Source organism: Vicugna pacos, chromosome 17 (assembly GCF_048564905.1).
Source record: "Vicugna pacos chromosome 17, VicPac4, whole genome shotgun sequence".
Taxonomy (NCBI): Eukaryota; Metazoa; Chordata; class Mammalia; order Artiodactyla; family Camelidae; genus Vicugna; species Vicugna pacos.
In genome coordinates, this window is record NC_133003.1 from 38,004,226 (window position 1) to 38,020,167 (window position 15,942).

At 38.2% G+C, this 15,942-nt stretch overlaps 1 protein-coding gene and 1 long non-coding RNA gene across 9 annotated transcripts in view; one reads left to right on the forward strand and one right to left on the reverse strand.

The window, feature by feature from the left end:
- LOC107033065 (uncharacterized) overlaps positions 1 to 15,942 on the forward strand; it is a 620,890-nt gene that overhangs the window by 153,320 nt on the left and 451,628 nt on the right. The window lies entirely within an intron of this gene.
- MDFIC2 (MyoD family inhibitor domain containing 2) overlaps positions 1 to 15,942 on the reverse strand; it is a 93,482-nt gene that overhangs the window by 26,942 nt on the left and 50,598 nt on the right. Inside the window, exon 3 of one of the 2 annotated variants that reach the window (XM_072941691.1) lies at positions 10,092 to 10,130. The exons of the other annotated variant lie outside the window; for it this stretch is intronic. Coding sequence (XP_072797792.1) covers positions 10,092 to 10,130 — 39 coding nt within the window. The remainder of the gene's footprint in view (positions 1 to 10,091; positions 10,131 to 15,942) is intronic. 2 annotated transcript variants of the gene reach the window in all.

The following is a 15,942-nucleotide window of genomic DNA, read 5'->3' on the forward strand; positions in this document are numbered from 1 at the left end:
TAAATCAGATATCTACCTCCTACTCTTTTGTTCATTTGCAAATTTTTATTATTGTAGTTGAAGAAAGCAATGATGTGTCAAGAGTCAGTATACTGTTTATGTTCTCTGTACTGCAAAATCCTTTTCTCTGTAAAAAGGAAAGATACCTGAAGCCTGCCTAATTCCAACTTCCTTATGCACGTGCATAAGAAAATTTTCTTTCTCTTCTGGATCGAAAGAAATTTGATGTTTCCTGAATCCGTGAAGATGAAACAATGGAGTGAAAATATGTTTTTATGAAAAGAAAAAAATCCTTTAGATTTATGTCTTTTAAAATATGTATCATTTGCTTCTGCCTCAGTTTCTCCCTCTTTTGCTATGCATGTGGCTTTTACTGCAGCAATGCTGTATTTCAGTTCAAGAGATATGGTGGTGCTTTTGTATAAATAGCTTCAAGGCGTCCCATTTAGACAAGTGTTACCAGTAGAAAAAATGCTGACCTTGTAGAACTTAAAAAGCATGCTATCAAGTATTTGTTCCATCAGCAACTATCAAGTTGTTTTTTAATAGAATACTTAGATGATTTAAAAGAATTTAGAAGAAATGTGGAATATAGCTCCTTAGCCCTGAATTAAGAAGTATGGTAGTCATGTGGAATAACCAACATTCGTTAAAAAAAAGACCTCACAGCGGAAAAAAAAATGCGACAATGTATGTATGTTTGTGTATAACTGAAAAATTGTGCTCTACACTGGAAATTGACACAACATTGTAAAATAACTATAACAATGTAAAAAATGTTTAAAAAAAAAAGATCTCTCAGAAAATACCATACAATATCCACCTAATAGATGAATTCAAAGCAAGATGATGACCAGTCATTCACTCATTTAGTCAGAAAACATATATGGACTCTTTATAAGGTACTCAGCAATATGCCCACTGCTGGTAGATACACAAAGACTTGGTCTCTGCCTTCAGAGTTTACCCTTCACTGGGATGATATGCAATCACATGCCTTCCATGGCATATGCTAAGTGGATAATAGAGGTATGTACACAGTTTTGTGGGTGCAAAATTCAGAAATTTCCAATAATGCTTGATGTAATGCAGAAAGATGTCAAAAAAGAGATGACATTTTCACTGGATCTCAAAAAAAATAGTATTCAGCTGCCAGGTGACAATTAAGAGCAAGAAAATTCTAGGAAGAAGAAAAAGTTTATAAAACATGAAAGTATGGAAAACTATTTAGCGGAGCATGGCAAGAGCATGGTGAGGAGAGAGAGGGAAGAGAAGTGGGACTGTGGGAGTTTAGGTACGGCTTTTCCTATTTACCTGGGGATTTTAGACTTCAGCTATTGGGACAGCAGTTCTTGATTTAGGGGCAAAGGACCCCAAGGAAATATACGGCCCCTCTGCTTAGAAAAATGCATCATACACAGACATATAATATAGATTCCCCACCCCTGAAAACACAAACTATATCCAGATTCCCTTAATTCCTGTTTAAGTGCCTGAAATACATGTTTTAAACAGAAATAAAACAAGATCATATTTTTGTCTCAGAAATTCCAATATGGAGGGTGAATTATAGGGAAAGTAAACTCAAGTCCAGGATTCTCATTATTCTTATTTGACTACTTTCTATCACATTAACCTGTAAATCAGTTACAAGCTTTTCCTTACACTATTTTTACCTGGGCTACTGTAATATCAGTCTCTGAATTTTTCTGTACCTCTTCTCCTGGCCCAAGAGATAAGAACATTTCAAAAAAAGGTGTGATTGAATGGACCATATGCTGCAAAAAAGGCAAGGTTATTTCAGGATGGAAAGCAAACCATGGAGTTTGGTAATTTGGTGGCAATTTGCTGGAAGAATTTCAGCACAACACTACAGGCTAAGCGCTATCGCGTATCTACATTTTATGTACGAGGAATTGTACTTGCAAGTAGTGAGTGGCAGAGCTGGAATTTATACCCAGGAAGTCTGGTTCTGGAAAAGAAGATGATCTTTTAATTATTATGGTGCCCTGCCTATGGTCAAGTAGACTTAATAGGCAAATAATAGCATTCATAATACATATGATAAATAATATGGATAATATAGTAGTATTGTAATGGTAATAGAATAGGCTATATAACTTAAATGCAAGGGAGAAATTGATATCAGATTGAACAGGTGACCACAATTATTAGGCTTTAGTATGAACTATTTTAATATTTGAAACTGAATTAGGTGCTAACAGTCGTGTTTACTACCCTTAAGTGTTAGAAGTTTTGTTATGAAGGAAGACTTTTTTTAGAGGTGAATATCTATAGTAAGATCTAAAATATATGGTAATGCCAAAATACTGAAGAAAATTTAAAACACTATATAATTTTCAGAGTGAGTGAATGGAAAAATCTTGACCAAAAAATCATCTAATCAAAGTGTAATTTGAAAAGCCACCTGTCTTTAGCAGGATTTTTTTTCTTACATCTTAGAAGCAATGGTTTGTCTTATAACTGATGTTAGGCTGCCAAAAAAAAAGTTTCACTAATAGAGATTCAGAGATGACCTTTTTTTTTTCTTTAACACAGAAGTTTTAGGAGAAGGATCCCTAGTTGGTAGGCTTGTTCTAAATTGTCTTTTTCTTGCCTTCGAGTTCTAGTATACAGATGCAAATAGGTTAGACAAATATTTCTAAAATCAGTTTATTGGAACACTTAAGATTGTTTACTGTTTTTAAAAGTATGGTGTTAAATGTTGAAAATTGAAAAAAAAAACCCAAAGAGTTTTATACTTTTATAAAGGTAAATGTATATTCCTCCACTTCATCTTTTTCATTTATTCTTTGGTAGCACTGAAGTTTCATTTGTATTTTGTTTTTCTTTATTGACTACTATGGACAGCTGGATTATACCTCAGAATTCCTTAATTCATTCGGTGAATGGTATTGAGTGTCTGCTATGTGGTAGATACTATATGAAGTGAGGACAAGCTCAGGTAGAAGACAGAAATGGCTTTTAGACCACTTCAACGCAAATAGCAGAGTCCATGAAGAAGGCCCTGAGAAATCCATGTAACATGTTCTGACAGAGGTTTGGGGGTTACCAGTGAGGGGCACGCAGCTCAGTCTCTCATACAAGATGTTTTCCCAGAGAACAGAAGTCAAGAGCTGAATCTGAAGAAGAGTAGGAAGAATGGCACATTTTGTTTTGTAAAAAAACAAAAAACCCAACTTTTTATGAAAAAAAGTTCGGTTAACATCATTCTGGGACACATGTTAGAAGGTGAACCAGCAAAGAAGAATGAGGAGGGACAGTCAGAGGGCAGAATTAAAACCCAGAGGCTGCCAAGGAATGTGAGTGTATAAAAGAATTCAGTGGTCAGCGGCGCCAGTGCATGTAATAGGAACATAACATTTTCAGAAAGCTCCTTACTTGCATAACTTTGTATATCCGGTGCTTCGAATATGGGTAAGGAAAATCCTCTAAATTATACTGACTTTAGCTCATAAAGATTTGTGATGGTAACAGAGCCTGGCTGGATGTCTACTGAGCCAAATCTATTTCTTTTGGACATAGAGAAAACTACATTTTCTGGCTTACTTGCCTCTCTGTGGGGTCATGCAAATTGTTCTGTATGAAGGAATGTGGCCGGAGATGATGTGTCTCACTTCCAGTTTGTCCTCTGATAATACACTCTATGATTGTCCCCATTTTGTTCTTTACTTCTTGGACAGCTTTTAGCAAAGAATACAGTAGAAAGCTCTGTGGGGGGTCCCTCAGAGGCAGAACCACAAGATAAAAAAAGCCTGGATCCCTGAGTGGTAGTGGGGGGCAACCCAGAAATGTTTACCTGCTTTGAGCTTTGGGTGGCCTGGCCAAGAATGAACATTTATTAAGTTAGGCCATGGCAACTTGAGGGTTGCTGTTTACATCAGCCACTGTTAATCAATCTGGTTAATATGTTAATTTCAAATACAGCTCATATGTGAATTAAGAAATACATTTCAATAGTTATTACAGAATTATAATGAGAAAAATATTTACTATTTATTGAGTTCTAGGATTGGTATAAAATTCAATGTATTTATTATCTAATTTTCTCCTATAAGTAATGTACTTAGGAGATACTATAATAGTAGTATAGTAGTAGATAGTATATAGTAGTATAATAGTAGGTACTGTTACTGCCATCACCCTATCATGGTCTAGAAATTGGGGCTCAGAGAGTTGGAGACATTTTACTTAAGAGCATAGACTTAATAGTGTGGCCAGGATTTGAATCTATGCTGTTAGTCATGGGAGCTGTCCACTTAACTGTATATTGCCTCCCATTTATAGATACCATAATATATGTTGAACAACTAATATCATATTACTCCTTTCAAAAAGATAAACATAGTTTAACAACAGCCAGGACAGTTCCCCTTATTCTGTAGAATCATGTAGAAGATCCATTTCACCCTTAGGATGACAGCAGAAATTTTTTCACTAGTATGTCCCTCATAAAAATAAGTATTTATTGTGGGCTAGCATCAAACCCTATGTTTTTGACCAAACTATTATTTGGTTCTCAAAATCTCTACCAACTCGTTACCATTAAGCAAATAGATGACATATCTCTCTATATAGACATAGATATACATATGCATATTTTAACCCTAGTTGAATGGATGTTTGAATAACAATAGAAATCTCTTTTCCCTGCTCTTGGGGGCTGGATTGACCCTTAGGAGAGACCAGCAGCCTCAAAGGACAGACAGCACTGTTGGAACGTCCGGTTTGTCATTGCTCTGCATTTGTAGCAAATACTATTTTTTTTAACCTTTCCTAACATAACAGCCTTATTATTATCAACTGTAAATGTATTAAAAACTCACAAGGGCATTTTAGTATGTGTATCGTGCCTGAAAAATATTACTGCCTGACAGGCTCCAATTGGCAAGTGAAAAGAGGTTTTATTGAAGGAAACAGCAGTGGCAAACAGGGAGCAATGCAAGGGAAGGTAATTGTTCCTTTAATATCCCAGGCACCCCTTCACTTAAGATGAAGGCTCCTTCCCCTGCCTCATCCACACCCAGAGGACCCAACAGACAGGAGCAGCCCTCCGCCTCTCTCTGGGATCAAGCTGTCAGTGCAAACTTGCATTCTTTCCCTTTTGCTGAGCTAAGCTCTACCCCCAGAGCTCCAGACGCCTTCCTGAGTGAAAGCTCTGAAAGAGCTCCCTTCTAAATTGCATCACTCGCGCAGCACTCTTCAAACTGACAGAACAAAAGAGCCCAATTCCAATAGTCTGGTCTGAGTGACTTGTTAGTTGCGCTGGTTGATTACCTCTTAATGCGCTCTGAGAACGGATTGTGGTCGTTTTGACGCTGCTTAAGGAAACCGTGCAGAGTTCCTTTCTAGTTAGTTACTAATTAAGGTTGATTTGCTTAATCAGCAAAACACACACTAAGGGGAGAGAGAGAGAGAGATGGAGAGAGTGCGTGCAAAACAAAGTTCCTCCTACTGTTTCTCTCCACTTCGAATCAGTGGCAATAAAATTACTTGGATCAGGAGTTAGAAAAATAGTTTCATTGGGAAGAACTAAACAGGCCTGCTTTGATGTATGTGTGTGTGTGTGTGTGTGTGTGTGTGTGTGTAGCTGTCCTTTTTCCTTTCCTGATGCAATGCCAAATAATAGTGTTTCCTGTGTGTGTGTGTGTGTGTAGCTGTCCTTTTTCCTTTCCTGATGCAATGCCAAATAATAGTGTTTCCTTGACCGCTGCTTAGTGCTGTGAGTTCCCAAAGCCTTATTGTCTGCTCCTTGCGCCCTGCTCCCCGCTCTAACCATTAATGAATACGTTCAACCGGCCAGGGTCGCTTTGTTATTCTGACATAATGAACTGGGGGATATGATTTCCAGGTTCTGAGGCTGACACTGGCAGGGTGACGCTTTCACCACGAGGTGCCCCAACTATGTACTCGACACACTTGAAAGAATAAATATTGATCTGCTTTCTGAGAATGTGCGGCCATGTGAAACGTTAATGCCTTTAAACGGCTCTGGACATACAGAGTAGCTATTATTACCACTGTTATTATAAGGTATAAAATCTCAGCGACTGTCTCATCTTTACCCTTTATCCTTGTGATTAGTGCATGTGTGTTGAGTGTCTGCTGTATTCACGCCACTACTTGTGTAACTGGATACGGTGATGACGTTCAAAGACAAAGAAATTGATTTTGAGGCTCCCCAGCAAGGAAAGTAAGGATTGTTCTCAATAATAATATGAATACATATTTTGTGGACTTCCAATAATGAATGTTAATTCCCTCACAGGGCCTCATTTATTATTGGGTTGGAGATTTTCCATTTGTCTTCCCACGATGATTCATTCTTTTGTATAGAAAGAAGGAATAAAACCTACCATTGAAAATCATAATTGCCTGTAAAAGTTTGGACCCTAAGATGGATGGGGTTAATAACTAACCTTTGGTTTGGCAAAATAATTTCTGGGAAAGTTTAGGTACTAAAAGAGAGTTCCCCCAAGCCATGGTGCAGGAGATAGTCATATGTAAACTGCTCATTATATAATAAACAGCTGAAATTTGTGGTTTGGGTGGTACTGCTGAAGCTTGGAGGAAATAGGGGTGCAGCAAGATGGCAGGAGACAAGGACTCCGCATGGAGTAATGGCCGATGAGAATGGCCAAGTGACACAGCCAACAATATGACTGTTTAATATCTAATTTTAAATTGCCCGCTGGCTGGTGCTTTGATGATAAAGCCCTTCTCCCCATTGTTTTCTCACTTCTGTCCAACTTTAATAGAAATTGATTACACAGTCTATTATTGATAGCATTAGGAATGAAGAGATTGAAGTCATATCTGATGAAGCCAGGTAAGGCCCCACATAGGTCTGAGTAAGACGTGGAAAGTTTTTGCAGTGAGTGACTTAGGATCGGGTATGAGACAATTCCACTTTTCTCAAGGATTTTGGACACTTGAAGAGACGGCAGGGCTGCTGTCTGAGTTATACATTTGTTTATCAAGTTCAACTGATGTGTATTGAACATCTCTCTGCCAGAGACTCTGATGGGAATTGGGAATACAAAAGTGAAGAGTGCTGATAAGACCTGTGTTTAGGACAGGTTGTGGTCATAAGTAACAGTATGCACATGTATCTACTTTGTAGCAATTGGGAAGTTCATAAGGATCCTTTGTGATCTGTCCACAGAATAGTGTTTCTATTTTCTTCCCCACTTCTTCCTTCCTTCTTTCCTTCCTTCCTTCCTTCCTTCCTTCCTTTATTTTAGGCAAAGTAATTTCTTTATTGGGTCCTAAATTTTTCAGATTTTTCTGAAGTTATCATGTGTAATGCCTCCCCTTCTTCCTTGCCAACTCCTCTTTCAAGCCTTCAGGCCATCCTCAGCCTGAAGAAACCTCACATTTTTCTCATTTCACTGGTCTGGAGTTGAATCTGAGCATCACAGTTTGTAACAACTGCCAGGATGATTTTGGTGTGTAATCAGGGTTGAGAACCGCTGTCCACAAGTGTACAAATAAAATCTTATTGGTACAATTTCCTATGATTACCTTTTACAGTAACATTTCTCTGTTCCTTTGTAGTTTCTGCTATCCCCTGTGCTCCCCAGTGGAGAAGGGACCCTGCTCCTCTGAAACATGAACCTTTGCATCAGAAGTTTGCATCCCTTTCTCTTTCTCCAACCACAGGATGCGTCTTTATCCACCATCATTCCCTTTTCCAGTATTTTTGCTCTCACTCTACTGACTCCCTCCTCCCCCTGCATGCTTGCCTAGGTGCACTGTAGCCTGCAAATCCTTCTTGAGCTAATTTTTCCATCACCTAATTCCTCAGAGGAGTCCTTAACATATACTGCTTTACTGTCCCCTCTTTCCTTAATCCTTCACAATTGTCTTCCATCTCCATGCAAATAAAGTTGATTTTTCCCAGTCCATGTGGTAATACATGCTGGCTGCTTAATGCATATTGGTTGAGTGAATAAACAAATGAATACAGGACTTTCTAATCATCAAATCTATGATCTTTAATGAGTTTCCCACCTCCTTGATACAAGGCTTATTGGGCCCATGACTCTGTCCCCATCTTCTTTAACACAGAATTCTGGTTTTTCTCCTATTCTGATATTTCTTCTGTGACCCCTTGGCTGGCCACTTTGTAAAATGCAGTGTTACACGTGTTTATGGGTTGTGGTGGCAGACAAACTTGGGATTCAAATCAAGTCTCTGCTGTTTCATAACTGTATGACTTAGAACAAATTACCCACCTCACTCAGCCCTGTTTGTTCTTCTGTAGAGAGGAGATGATAATAGCTTTGTTCTAAAGGTTGATGTGATACTTCAATACCATTGCTGGTAATTAAGTGCTCAGTTAACAGAGCACTTTGTTAACTGGTATTTGCGTTCCAGTGGATATAAGCTCCCTGGGAGCACTCACCATGCCATTTTTCCCATTGCTCTCTTCTGTTCTCAGAACCTATGGTGTTTGGCACAGGGTCCTTGAAAACAAGTAGCTGTGAATGAATGAGCAAGTGTACTGTTTGTCCTCTGTTAGTGGCTGATCTTTCTTAAAGCTTTGCCTTTCCCTGGATGACCTCATTCATTCCTTGATGACCCTTTGACCTCATTCATTTCTTCACCTCTCTCCGTGTCGATGACTGTGCATCTCAGCTGACATCAGACTTAGCTGATTGGGACCTCCATACACTTGCCAAACAAACGCCCCCAAAGGCATCTGTTTGATATCTGAAACTTTCTATACTTAGGAAAGAGCTAGTCTTCTCTCTTCCTAACTCTTATTACTGATTTATATATATTCATTATTAAATATATTTATTATATATATTTGGAATAGCCTCCTATATAAAAATATATTTAATGTATCTATTTGTTTATATATACATCTACACATACAAAATATATGTATATATATTTGTAATAACCTCCAAAGACTTCTACCTGCCTATTTGCTTATTGGCGCTAAGATAATCCTGCCTGCAAAATGTTATTCTTCCTAATACATAGCCCAGTGTGGTAGCTCCCTGCCCCTCTGACAACCACAAAATAACAAGAGCATTAATTTTGACAAGTCCACACTCCTTATCCTGCCAGTGTTATTCGACCCTTATTTTGATCACAAACTGCTTTTTATCTAAGCAATATTTATTGAATAAGCAAGCAACATGTAGATACAATTTTATTGTGACAAAAATAGCTCGAGCAACATGGAAATGTAAAAGAAAAGCAGGGTTCCCACCTCATCCCCGCTGCCAGCCTTAGTCTTACTGCTCTTTACAGAGGTGATTCCTGTGATCAGTTTGGGGCTAACTCTTTTCTAGACATTTACTTACATTAGTGAACCTATGGAGGTTTGATTTTTACTTACTATAAATGGGCCATGCTATATTTGTTTATGTGAAACTGTTTTTTTTTCCCCCTCATTAATATGTCTTGTTCAGTTAAGCTGTACTCTTCCTGGAGAACTTTGGCATAGTATTGTGTCTATAGAAGCACCATGACAGATTTAGGCAGACTTTCCTTGCTGACTGCTTCAAAGGTATCTTGCAATTTATTCCCCATTCCTCTCATATGTATAATCTCTTAACTAAGTAAGAAAGCACACTTCAGCTTTTCTGTCTGGCCTCTTTGGACATGCCTGATAGTGAAACCTCCGCTCATCCTCCACACCCCAGCTCCAGTGTTAATTAGACACAGAGCCCTCTACGCTAATTCCAGCTTAATGTGGTATCTTTAAGAGATTCCTCAGTCCTTTGAGGACAGAGACTGAAGTTTCTGTAGTCCCTCAGAGCTAAACATAGGATCCTATGTAGGGTAGGAATCCATGTATTACATAAATGAGTGCATGATTTTTAAACTTTTGTTACCTAACTTGTATTGACAGGTAGGCTATGAACACCCTCAGCCGAAAACCTGATCGCAGCATGCCTTGAATAATGCAGGTAGGTGATCATGTGCTTGCCAGTGCATGGCAGCTGTACTGTGGACATGGGTAGTGATGGAGTTCTCCCCTTATCATATTGCACCAAAAGTGCCCATTAGCCAATATAGGAAGCTATTACAGAAAAGTAAAATGAACCTACCGAGATCTTCAAGAGGACTTTGAATTGAGCCAGATAATCCTGAAAGAAGGGAAATTAAAGAGAAATATTTGTATGGATATCTTTTTTTTTTTTAATTTTCCAGGATCCCTTTACCCTTTTTTTTTTCAGGAAAGAGAATCCCACTTTCCAATGGAGGATCTAGTCCATGTAGCTTGAGTGGATTGGTCTTGCCCATCCCTGGTCCATGCACAGGGACATGATAACCTGAGTCCTCTATTTCCCTCCATAGCAGTTAGTGGTGGGATGGCTATAAGAATCAAGTGGTACCAATCAGCTTGCTCCCTGAGACCTAAGATTAGCATGCTGAAAGTGAGTGTTCTCTCCTCCTTTGTGGGATAGAAATATAATGTAGGCTTGTGACTGACAGAAGCCATCTTTCCTGCCTTGTGTAAAAAGTCTGAGAATAAAGCCAAAATAAGGAGCCAAACAGCTGAGGAAAGAAAGTAAAGGTAGGGCACTGAATTCATCATTTGGATCCCTGGATTAACCTATTCCTGAAACTTGTCTCCTCCTAGACATCCTAGGTATGTGAATCTACAAATTCCCTTTACCTGTGCTAGTTGAGTATCTATGATCTGTAAAGGAAAGAGGCTCATAACATTATATAGGGCGTTTAATTAATTTATTAACATATTTCTTCTGACTCTGTTTTCTTTCTTTCTTTTGAGGGTTTATGCTGATGAAATTCTCTAAATTCAATTGTTTAGTCTCTGCCTTCTATCTCTCTAAATGTTCACAGAATAGAAATGTTTGATTTTGTGGAGGTATGCCAAAAATGATTTACAAAAATGGCTAAAAATTGGAGGCTGGATCTTATGCTAAAATGACTGGGAAGAAAGTAAGAAACGGAGATGTTGTTTCTGCTGACCTGGTTTTTCATCAGTTCTGTTCAATTTACATGAGTGGTAAGAGTGTCAAAGTTTATATTTATTGAGTTTCTACTCAACTCTTTGATAAAATTTACCTTTCATGTGGTATTATTTTCTTGATTTGAAAGATTTTAGAAAACCCAGGTGACTCAGAATTCCATTTTTGCCCAGGGTCACTAGCAGGTTAGGTATAGTAGATTCAAGATTAGGGTCCATTTGGGTCTGACTACTAAGCCCTCCCTCTCCACCATCCGAAATGGTGTGCAATCGGATGAGTGTTGACTCTGTTCTTTGCTCTTAAAGCACATTTCCAACTGTTAGTCAACTGCCCTGACATTCATGGCTTAGCAAGTATTGTTTTGGGGGAAAATTATTTTCTGGGGAGAAGTATATTGCTCTATAGGGAGTTTGAGGTTAAAATTTGGAGACATGAATTCTAGTCCTGTGATTTTTTTTTTTCCCCTACTGAAGAGCTCTGTGATTATGGAGCTCATTCTTTCTGGATTTTAGTTTCCTCCTCTGTCAAATAAAAGACATGTCAGTCGACCATCTCTTAAGCCTGTTCTTATACTCTTATACTGATAAGTGCTACCCAGAACCTTTACTTCCGCGTATTAGAGATGGTATCACCCTGTGTTAAGATTGTATGCAGTGGTGTCTTACTAGCCCAGGGTATGGTAAATACTAGATGATCAATAAATTACTCATTGAATAAATATATGATGGGAAGAGGATAGGTGAGGGAAAGAAGTCTGTTCACTTTTGTGTACAGAATACTACTTTTTACATTTTTTTTTTAATTTCGATTGACTCAAAGAGTGATCTTTGAAACTGCAGAAAATCCCTCTGATTTGCTACTGGGAAGTAAAGATGGGCTAATGATAGATTTGAATACTACAGTGTTTGAGCCATCAGCGCGGATTTTAAAGAAGACTTTCCTTTAATTCACAGCTCAAGATAAACAGAGTTAACTTGGATTTTTAAAAATAGAGGATGTATTTTAAAGTATAAAATGGTCATTTTAGGTGGCCATTGTAATTCAGCTTTTAAGGCCTGGTTACTGAGCCATCTTTGTGAACCTTCTGTGTGAATGAAGCCTTTCTTAATCGGCTTTTCCTATATTATTTCATCCTGGGAAAGAAACGCAGTAGCTAAGCCAGAAGCAACCAGAATAACAAAAAAAGGAGTCTGTGGCCAAACGAACGGAATTACTTTTCTTTTTCTTTTCTTTTTTTTTTTTTTATCCTTTCACTTGTGTTTATGAAGGAGAAGTAAGACACATAATTTTTTGTCTTTGTTTAGACATTGGACAATACAAATCCCAAGAACATTTATTTTTGACATACTGTTTTTTGGTGTTCTTTGGGATTTGGACCCTAATTAAAAAATATGTGTTTCCTAGCCCTTCTTACTGTGAAAATCCTTGGCAATATAAACAGATGCACTGGTTGGCTTTTAATTCTGACACCAGACTGTCTGAAATAATAGCTGTAAGAAAGTGTGAATTCTTTCATTCCTCAAGCTTTAATTGTAAATACTTAATTTGTTTCTCTTTCTATTGCTGACTATCTTACCAATCTGGTTTAGTTTTTAGCTGGCTAAATGTGGTGCACCTTAGAAGCCCCTCATTTTGAAAAGTTTATTCTGCATGGGCAGACAAAAATAAGCTAGAGATATTAAGTGGTGTTCTAAAGTTTTGAGTAACCTAGGCCTTTAGGAGGACAGAATTAGGATCCTGATAAGCAGTTTAAAAACACTGAGTATTTCTCGTAAAGGTTGATTCATCATTTGAAAGATGAGCCAAGTTAATAGCTTACTAACTCATCTTGACCTCTCACAAAGATATTCTTCATTTTTTTGTGTCCACCATATTTTACACCTCATAACCAATTTGCTGTCACATTGTTTTTAGCCATGGGACCAACTGTGGTGATGCTAACTTCTGTAATTAGATAAGGTACCACATATGGCCCATTAGCCAGAAAGGTCATCAGTTGCTGGGAGTGGGAGCATTTCTCAAGAATTACTAGGTCAGAGCTTCCTGAATATTACCATATTTCCCCTTTTAAAACTTCACTATCTAGGGATGTGTTTTTATTTTCTAAGGGCAAAAGTACAATAAAAGAAAGCCAAATCGTTGCTGGAACTCATGATAAACATAATGAAGAAAGTCTCCTGTTCTTCCTCCGGTTAGTTTCTTTCCAAGTTTATATATGCATTTACATTTTGAGATACTTTCACCAATTATTTTGGAGACTAATATCGAAGATATTAAATTCCCTTTGTAAATGTGATGGAAAGAATGATTCTAGGTAAAATGTAACACACTTTATGTTAGGAATTGTTAAACCATTTATTATCTCAGTTTAATTCTCATAGCAAGCCTCTAAGATATTATTATTATTATCCTCATTTTAGAGGTGAGGAAACTTGAGATGTGATGAGGCAGAGTAACGTTTCCAAATTCACAGAGCCAGGAAACTGGAAGCAGGGATTTGAATTCAGGAAGGTGGTCAGAGTATTTAATCAGGTCTCTGCTGTTGCTAAACATCACTGCTGTGAATATACCTAATGCTTTACATACATGACCCCATGTAATTCTTCCCCCAAACCATTAATATAAAGACTATTATACACCCATTTTATGGATGGAGAAACAAACTCTGATAAAGGAATTTGCCTAAGCTCCCTGAGTTTGCCCATCTCCCTGAATAGATGAGATAAGATTGAAAGTGAGGTCTACCTGATTTCCATAACCTTGTGCTCAAAACCTTTATTCTAAACTGCATTATAACATTTGTTTAGGGCTTCAGAGTTTACTGTCTAAATCTAGTAGATAGCACCCAAAAAAATCCTTCCGTGTGCAGTGACTGAACTAAACTATTTTAGGTGCCAGAAAGACTTAAAATCAAGTCAAGGGCCAGTGAAGTATATTGCTATTTTTGACTTTATTTTTAACCATGATGAAAAGGAGTCTTGGGGGATACATTTCCAGTGGTAAAAGCAGTGGCTGTGGATTTGGGCTCCTGGATTGTCTTCCTGACTCTTTCACATGACACGTCATTTAATTCATTGGCCTCCAGTTTATCTCCTCTAAAATCAAGTTGATGATGATAACATCTCTTCAGGAACGGTGGGAAAAACAGATGGTGATGCTCCTTGGACCTTTTTGCAAAAATGCAGCCACTATCTTGTCCATTTTTTACTTTTTTCCCATAAGTCAAAAATTTGTTTATGTGGAATTAGAGTGTTGAGATTCTGAAATCTCAGTGGCCCTTGGGTTCCATGACTGATCGCACTTCGGGGCAATGGCTTGGACAGCAGTGAGAGCTTCTAAATTGTTTCCTGTTTTTCTTGGTCTTACTGCAGTCCTTGCCAAAACTCCCCTCCTCCTCTGCAGCATTAGTAATGCAAAATGAAATTCATTGTGCCCATTATATCTGTTAAATGGTTTCCATTTTAACTTGAGAAAAATGTATTGACGTTCATGTATTTGGCATGAAAAATGTGTATATCTATCGAAGATAGCAACTTGTCTGTTGGAATTACAGTGCATTATGTATAATGCTGCTTTTAGCTGTGCCTGTACATTTCCTGGAATCTTATTGTGTCAGAGCTTGGAAAGTTTACACAAGCATTGGTAATCTAATTTTTGTCTGGTGGGTGGCGGTGGAAATATGGAGTATTTAAAAAAGCAAATGTCTTGGCCATCTGTGCCAGGGAGTGGTTTAGTGGCAGGGGTGTCTAGTCAGGTGGGTTAAAAGCACTCATCGAAAAAATGTTTAAAAAATATTGCTCCGGGCCTAACCTAAATACTAATTTCCCAAGAGCAGAAAGATATAGCAGTTATTATGACATGGTGTTGAGTGCATTTCTGGGTTATTCTTTTTAGGAGTTCGAATTGTGAGGTTGAGGAATCTGTTTAATCTTTCTCCTGCCTTTTAACGATAATCCTTCTCTAGACTATATTGTTTCCTGTGCCTTTTGTCTTCTGCAGACATGAGACTTCGGCTCATGAACATCTTGTTAAGGTCTGTTGAGGATTAGAAGCTGTGACACAATTTTCTTGCTGAGTCTTTTTATTGGGGATTTTTCAGTTGGTTTGTCTTGGTGGTCTTTGAAACGTCTTCTCTCAAGCAATGATTTTCATTTTTCTTTGTTCTCTTCAAAATTGGGGTTGTATTTTGCTCCACTGTTCCTGGGGTCTAGGTAATGAATTGTATTATTTAATAGGCAAGTATGAAATTCCGTGTGCAGCAGCCAGACTACTCTCTGTCTCTTAGAGTTGCTTAAATCCTCCTCACTGCACTGCCACTGAACTGTGATGTAGATTTTGGTTTTGAGTTTTTAGTGTATTTCAGTCGTCCATCTAAAGCAGAATTTTTTAACTTCGGCACTGTTGTTATTTAGGGCTGGGTAGTTCTTTGTCGTGGGGGCTGTCCTGTGCATCGTGGGATGTGTAGTAGTGTTGCTGGCCTCCACTCACCAGATGACAGTAACACTTTCCCCCAGTGTCTGCAGGTGTGCCTCATGTCCCCTGGGGGGCGTGAAATCGCCCCATTTGAGAATCACTGATCTAAAGCAAGGTTGAAAGACAAGGCTGGCATGATGTAAAGGAATTTCCATAAAAAGCACTGAACTCAAGCAATGCAGTGACAATGCTGAGAGAGCTTTGTGTCTTAGAGGATATGTGGAGGAACTGTATCATACATCCCTGGAGAAAATACTGTAATAATTGTCTATAGTTTCTTAGACTGAGTAACAGAAGAGGTGAGGGTCACCTTTTAAACTGCTTTGCTTCTGATCTGCTAATTATCTCCTCACCCTGTGATGCCTTTTATCTCCCCTGTACGCAACTTGACTCACATAAGGAAGATTCTAATTCTTAGATTTTCACCTTAACTGCTTTTCTACCCTAACCTCCCCACTCTACTGTTTCTCCCACTGGTTTTCCTGGGCTC